Genomic DNA, 6,675 nt, shown 5'->3' with positions numbered 1-6,675 from the left:
AAAAAAGGTTGAGAAGTTAGAGGGTTGATATGTTGTGGGGTTGTTAACCAATGTCATAAAACAACATGTGTACTACTGTTTCACGAGAAACTATTTGTTCTGTAAGCCCTCACCTGAGGTACAATTAAAACTAAATAAAGAAATGAATAAAACAGCCCATGCCCTTGGGAGCCCCAAGTCTGAGAGGGGAGGTCCATCCTGCCTTTGAGGGACCCCCTAGTCCTATAGGGAACAAAATTTATAATCTGTGGTCATATCACATCTTTCCACCAGGGGGCAGGGTAAACCCTGTTCTGGAGAGAGTGATGAAGCCACTAAGAAGACAGGCTGAGGGATTGGAAGGGAAAGACTCACCTCAGCTGGGCTGCCCCCCAAGGTGTCCAAAGTGAATGGTGGTGAGGAGCAGAGCCTGCAAGGAGGAGCAGAGACTCAGGATCTCTGCGAAGCAGTGCAGCCAGTCTCCCTCCCCCAACGCCTTCCAGAGGCCTGTCCTGGGAGGCAGAGCTTGTCCTGTCTCAGCCCTCACATTCTGCATGAGCCTCTTCCTTCACCTCAGCTGCACCCTCAACCCTGCCTCTTCCCCCATGCCTGGGCTGAGGGGCTCTTTACTCTCACCCCAAAGCCAAATGGCTGACAGGAGAATGATCATCCAGCCTCACCTCTCAGGGGACAGGAGCTTGCAGGAGTGAGGGGTGGTCAGAGCAAGAGGGCTGAGAGGTGGGTGGGGCCCTGCAGTGGGTTCTGGCCACGGTGAACACTGTGGGCAAACAAACACAAGGTCGGCCTGGACATTCCCAGGGCAGTGGTGGCTGTTCACGCACCACCACCACCATCTGTCTGTATATGAAGACCTGGCAAGGGGCCTGCCCTAAAGGGAGGCCCTGACACGTGGACTAGCTTTCAACACAAAGGAAAAGAGTAAAGTAGCCTCCAGGTCTGGGGCATTTGGGGAGGGCTTCCTGGAGGAGCTAGCCAGGACAAGCAGCAGGAAGGAAGGTAGGTTTACTGAGCAGTGGGTACAGAGGTGAGGAGATGGTGATGGCAGATGCAGGAGGGGCAGCCTGGAGGGATGAACTGCAAGGCATCAGCTCCTGGAAAAGTGCCGAGTTTGTCCTCTGCAAGGAATGGGTAGAATCACAGGGTTGTGTTTATCCTGGAGCAGGTATGGCCCTGAGGCCTCACTTTTCCCATCTGTACAATGAGGATCCTTTCCCCCACCCCTGCCCTGACACACACACCTCCATGAAGACTGTGCTCTCACAGGCAACCTGGTACTTGTCTCTCTCATGCAGAGGCTGTTTCTCAACCTTCTCCCGGTCAGTTTTTAGTTTCCGGTCAGCTCCTTTGGGCTATGGAAGGCGACAAGGAAGCTTCAGAGGCCTCCTCTTTACCTGCCAACCTCTCTTTAGGAGGCTCCACTGGATGGGCTCTAAGAGAAAGATCAAGCCCCATCCCTCTGTGTACAGAGAACTGTCCCAGAGAGGGGACACACTGGCTGAGGGGCCACAGGGCCAGAAACTAGGCAGCCAGTGGGGCAGGGTGACAGCCCTGGGAGGAAGGAAAAGGGGCCTCAGTGCTGCCTGTACCTTAAACACCTTGATGAGGCAGCCGGCTGAATGCAGGTGCTCAGGCGGAAGCTGCTTGTCACTGGGCTTAAAGGTGTCGATCTGGAGGCGTAAGGGAACGCCTTTCTCTCCACCTTTCTTCCGGGGAGTGAACTCGGTGCTGATGCAGTGAACCTGAGGTCGAGAAGGGCAAAGAGAAAACAGGGTGACTCCAGACGCCACCCACATTTGAAAGATTTCACCCAAAACCTGTTAGTTACCTACCAGTTACCTGTCAGCCACTTAACCACAGCAATGTTTCATCCCCAGCTGGCGTCTATTCTTAAAACATAACTTTATTAGGTTCTTTCCCTTGTTCAAAAATCTCCAGGATCTCTCCATGAATATGAGAGGAGGAGAAAAGTTCCTGACTGGAGTTTGAGTACATTAATGGGTCAAGTCACATCTTCCAGCTCTGCTGTTCTCCCTCACCCACCAATGAAGCACTGACCCCCAACACACCTGTGTAGTTCTCCTTCGAGTCCTCTACCTAGAAAGCTCTCCCCACTCAAATCTGAGCCCCAAGTCTTCTGTTCCAGGGTAGGGTTTCCAGACAAAATACAGGATGCCTAGTTATATTTAAGTTTCAAATAAACAACAAATAATTTTTTAGTATAAGTAAGTCCCAAATATTGTGTGGGACATTGTCGTTGTTAGTTGCCATGTCAGCTCCAACTCATGGCAACCTTATGTCTAACAGAACAAAATGCTGCCCGGTCCTGCCCCATCCCCATAATCATTGACGTGTTTGAATCCATTGTTGTGGCCATTGTGTCAGTTCATTACATTGAGGGTTTCACTCACTTTTGCTGACCCTCTACTTAACCAAACATGATGTCCTTTTCTAGCAATTGGTCTTTCTGGATGATGTGTCCAAAATAAGCAAGCCAAAGTCCCACCATCCTTGCTTATCTAAAATTTCAGTTTAACTGGGTGTCCTGTGTTTTATTTGCTAAATCTGGCAATCCGCTTGAGGGAGGCCTCCTTGCCCTGCCATCCTGCACAGCCCACAGCCTCTGCGTTCTGCCTGGCACCAGGATCCTGAGGGGAAGCAGGACCTTACCCCTTCGTTCATACCCATTGACCATTGTAGCCCTCTCACAATCCTGTGAAGAACAGTAAAAGGGTCTACCTTTATAGGTGAGGAAACTAAGGGTCACAGAGATTATGCGGCCTGGGCAAGGCCCATGCTAGGAAGTGGTGGAACTGGAATTGTGCCGTATCTCCCTGGTTCCTAGTCTAGTGCTTAGACCATGGTGAGTACTCAAAAAAAGGACTTACAAACAAAATATTGTTTGATTATAAAGGTAAATGTATTCATCTGGAGAACACTGAAAAGATATAAAGAAGAATATAGGCATCTCTCATCATCTCTCCTCTCAGAGCTAACATTCGAGAATTGTTTCTTCCCATCTTTTCTCTGGGAAATTATATAACACACAAACACTTTTTTTTACAAATAGGAATCAAACTTTAAGTAGAAATTTGTATTCTGCCTTTGTTAACAGGAAAGCAGTTTCCCCTTGCCATTAAGTATTTTTCAGAGACATCATTTTTAATGACTACGTAATTTCCATTGTATGTCTGTACTATTTGTTGTTAGATGCTGTGAGTCGGTTCTGACTCACAGTGACCCTATGTACAACAGAACAAAACACTGCCTGCTCCTTGCCATTCTCACAGTCATTGCTGTATTTGAGCCGTTGTTGCAGCCGTTGTGTCAATCCATCTCATTCAGGGTCTTCCTCTTCCACTGACCTTCTACTTTAACAAGCATGATGTCCTTGTCCAGGAGCTGGTCCCTCCTGATAACACATCCAAAATACCTGAGACAAAGTCTCGCCATCCTCACTTCTAAGGAGCATTCTGGCTGTACTTCTTCCAAGACACATTTGTTCGTTCTCCTGGCAGTCTATGGTATATTCAGTATTCTTCGCCAACACCATAATTCTTCTTCGGTCTTCATTATTCATTGTCCAGCTTTCACGTGCATATGACGAGATTGAAAATACCATGGCTCGGGTCAAGCGCACCTTAGTCTTCATCTTTGCTTTTTAACACTTTAAAAAGTGTTACTATACTATAACTTACTTGAAAGTCAATCCTCTTCTGATGGGCATTTTGATTGTTTCAAATCTTTTAATATGAAAAACGGTGTTTCCATGAACAGCTGATAATTATATTTTTATGTGCTTACTTGAACACTGCTATAGGATAAATTTCTTGGTGTGGAAGTACTAGGTAAAAGAGTGTGAACATAAACTTTAATAAATTTTGCTGACGTGCCACCCTACAGAATAGGTGTAGCAATTTGTATTCGCAGGATTGAGAATTCCTGTTTCCCAAAATCTTACCAAAATTTGTTTTATTTTAAGTCTTAGCATTTTTCTGACTGGATTTTATAAGTTTCAGCTATCTACATTTATTGACAATTCATATCCTTCTTATGTAAATTGCCTGCTCATATCCTTTGTCTATTGTCCTATTGAGCTTTTGTCTATATTTTTCTTATAGATATATAAGAACTGTTTATATATCAAGGCTATTTTTAATATAAAACATTATATGCCATATGAGGCAAATATTTTTCCCATTGCTGTCTCCTTTTAATTTTGCCTATTATTGACAGACCATTACTTTTTATGAAGCTAAATTCTACCCTGTGTTTTGTAGCTTCCTCCATTGCTCTAATGTTTAACAAGTTCTTCCCCATGCTGAGATTTGCTAAACATGTAGACGTACTTTTTCTTCTAGTTGCTTTCTTGTAGTGATTCATTCTTACTGTCCCCTCCTGACCCAAACTTGCCTTCCTTTCCCACTTAGGCTGCTGCCACCCCCATAGAACCTCCTGCCTCCTCCCAGTCCCAGCCTCAGATTCACCTGGAGGAAAAGTGAGGTCTTCTTGGTCGGGTCCCAGTGAAACTCCACCGTGTTGAGTTGCGAGGTCAGCACTTGGGGTTCTATCACCCCCACGGACAATGGCACATCTGCAGTAACAGAATGGCAAAGAGGAAGAGAAGCTCAGCCCTTCCTGTTCACAAGGGCTTCCAAGCCAGAAACAGGCCCAGAAGTGTCCCTGGTCCCTCTCACCAATGTCCAGGATGCGGTCCCCAGGCCGGCTCCACCTCCATCCATCCAGCTGCTGCTGCTCTGTGTACTGCAGGCGCCGGTCATGGAACACCACGCGCACCACACTCTTCGGGCACAGGAGGGCATGGCTCAGGGGTCAGAGAGTGCCAGGGCTTTTGGGTACCAGTCCCCATATGTGGGGTACACCAGCCATCCCACCCTCTCCCCTGCCTTGCTCCCTACCCCCTAGAGGCATGAGGGACTGAGAGTCACTAGATCTGTGTTCAGATGCCCATCTCTGACTCACAAGCTGTGAAACTGGTGAAGTAAACTAGAGACCCTGAGCCTCAGTTTCCTCATCTGTGAAATGGGGAGTTAATCCCTTCCCCCCCTTAGTCACTCAAGTCTTCTTGCAACACTTAGCACCGTTTGTAATTGCATGTCATTTGTATAATTTACACATCTGTCTCACCAAGTGGAATGCAAGTTCCCTAAGAAAGAGACCTACATCTGTCTCTTCACTGCTGAATCTCTAGCTCAGAGAACAGCTTCTGGCATAAATAAATAAATATTTTTTGAGAGAAGGAATCATCTGCGTGAATAATGCTGTGTAAGTATATTTCTAAATCTCTGTTCTGTGACTGCCTGGCTGTGTGTCCTTGAGAAAATACTTAACCTCTCTGTGCCTCAATTACTTCAACAATTTCTGTCCACCACTGAGCTGTTGCGAAGGTTGAATTAAATGATGGAATAGAGTTCTACTTGACAATGACATCACAGTGATGAATTTGGCTATCTACTCAGAGGCACAGTCACATCCAACCTTTGCCAGTTCTGGGAAGGGGGTGCACTTACCTTCAGCAGCCGGGGACACTGGGCAGCATCCCCCAGCTTGGGGTTGCAGAGCATCCGCACCTCATAGGACTGGCCTGGGAGGAGGTTGGGGGATGTGTGAGCCCCACTGAGAGGCAGAGATGGTGCCTACCACTCCTAGCCCACCCTGGACCAGCCTCCAGAGCTTGCTGCCCCTCCCTAACTCCTTCCCTGCTCCAGGCCCAGTGTACCCTGATTCAGATAGGTGAGGGTCTCCTCCTGCTGCTTCACAGCTGGCGAGGTGGCAGCACAGAGAACATACTGGAACACGGAGCAGGGCGGGTCTGCACTGGGGATGTTGAGCAGCTCTTCCTGCTTCAGGTAGGGCAAGGGCAGGGGCTCCCTGCAGGAGCAGGAGGGCACTGCAAGCCTTCTGCCCTGTCCAGCCCATCCCCAAGGGGTTTTGACCCTCCTTCCAGGAAGCCCACAATTTCCTCTAACAGGTACCCCATTCAGCCTCTCCAGCTCTGGGAGGCCTTCCTGAAGGTGCAAACCTCAGATGCGTGGCTGTTCTTCTAAACAGCCGCCAAAAGTTGCTTGTGTTTGCAACCTCAGGACTTGCCTGACACCCAGTACACACCCAACAGAAATGTCCTGAGTGGGTGGGTGGTCAGGGCGTTTGGAGATGTCCCAGGACCCACTAAATTCCGTACATTCGACCACTTTCCCACCACCAAAGGAACCCAAAAACAGGAAGCCCATTCCCCTCAGCTTGAACCATATGGCCTTATCCATGCCCACCCCACCTTCTGACCGGAGCCTTCCTAGGCCCAGCCCTTACCTGAGCAGGCTGCTGGGGGGCCCGGGGTACAGTTCCCCTGGACTGGGCCACAGGTGCTCCGGCTGGTTGTGCCAAAACAGCATCTTGGAGAGGGAGCAGAGCCAGTGATGTGACAGTGATCTTAGCACTGAGTTGTGCTGGACCCACTGGGCCACCTACCTAGGGCCTCAGCCTTTATACCCAGAGGCACACTGACTGGAGGGCGGGGCAAGGCCTGCGGCCTCTTATTGGCTGAGCACCCGGGAGCTTAGAAAACTCAGGACCCGAAGGGGCAGCCCAAACTGGGGAGAATCAAGAGCCAGTGCCCCCAGGGGTCCCTGCCAATCATTAACTTGAAGGCGAGTTGGT

The 6,675-nt window shown here is 48.8% G+C and overlaps 1 protein-coding gene across 1 annotated transcript in view; it reads right to left on the bottom strand.

The window, feature by feature from the left end:
* Positions 1-6,410, bottom strand: part of LOC101356808 (transcription factor CP2-like protein 1) — an 8,913-nt gene extending 2,503 nt beyond the window's left edge. Inside the window, exons 1-9 of the mRNA XM_023732843.1 lie at positions 6,328-6,410; positions 5,738-5,889; positions 5,529-5,602; positions 4,695-4,800; positions 4,485-4,591; positions 1,587-1,739; positions 1,239-1,349; positions 660-757; positions 355-409 (exon numbers count right to left, since the gene is read on the bottom strand). Coding sequence (XP_023588611.1) covers positions 355-409; positions 660-757; positions 1,239-1,349; positions 1,587-1,739; positions 4,485-4,591; positions 4,695-4,800; positions 5,529-5,602; positions 5,738-5,889; positions 6,328-6,410 — 939 coding nt within the window. The remainder of the gene's footprint in view (positions 1-354; positions 410-659; positions 758-1,238; positions 1,350-1,586; positions 1,740-4,484; positions 4,592-4,694; positions 4,801-5,528; positions 5,603-5,737; positions 5,890-6,327) is intronic.
* Positions 6,411-6,675: the final 265 nt, after the last annotated feature.

The sequence above is a fragment of the Trichechus manatus genome, unplaced genomic scaffold, assembly GCF_000243295.1.
Source record: "Trichechus manatus latirostris isolate Lorelei unplaced genomic scaffold, TriManLat1.0 scaffold00054, whole genome shotgun sequence".
NCBI classification, from domain to species: domain Eukaryota; kingdom Metazoa; phylum Chordata; class Mammalia; order Sirenia; family Trichechidae; genus Trichechus; species Trichechus manatus.
Note: the sequence above shows the minus strand (reverse complement) of the source record. Positions and strands in the feature narration are given on the sequence as shown.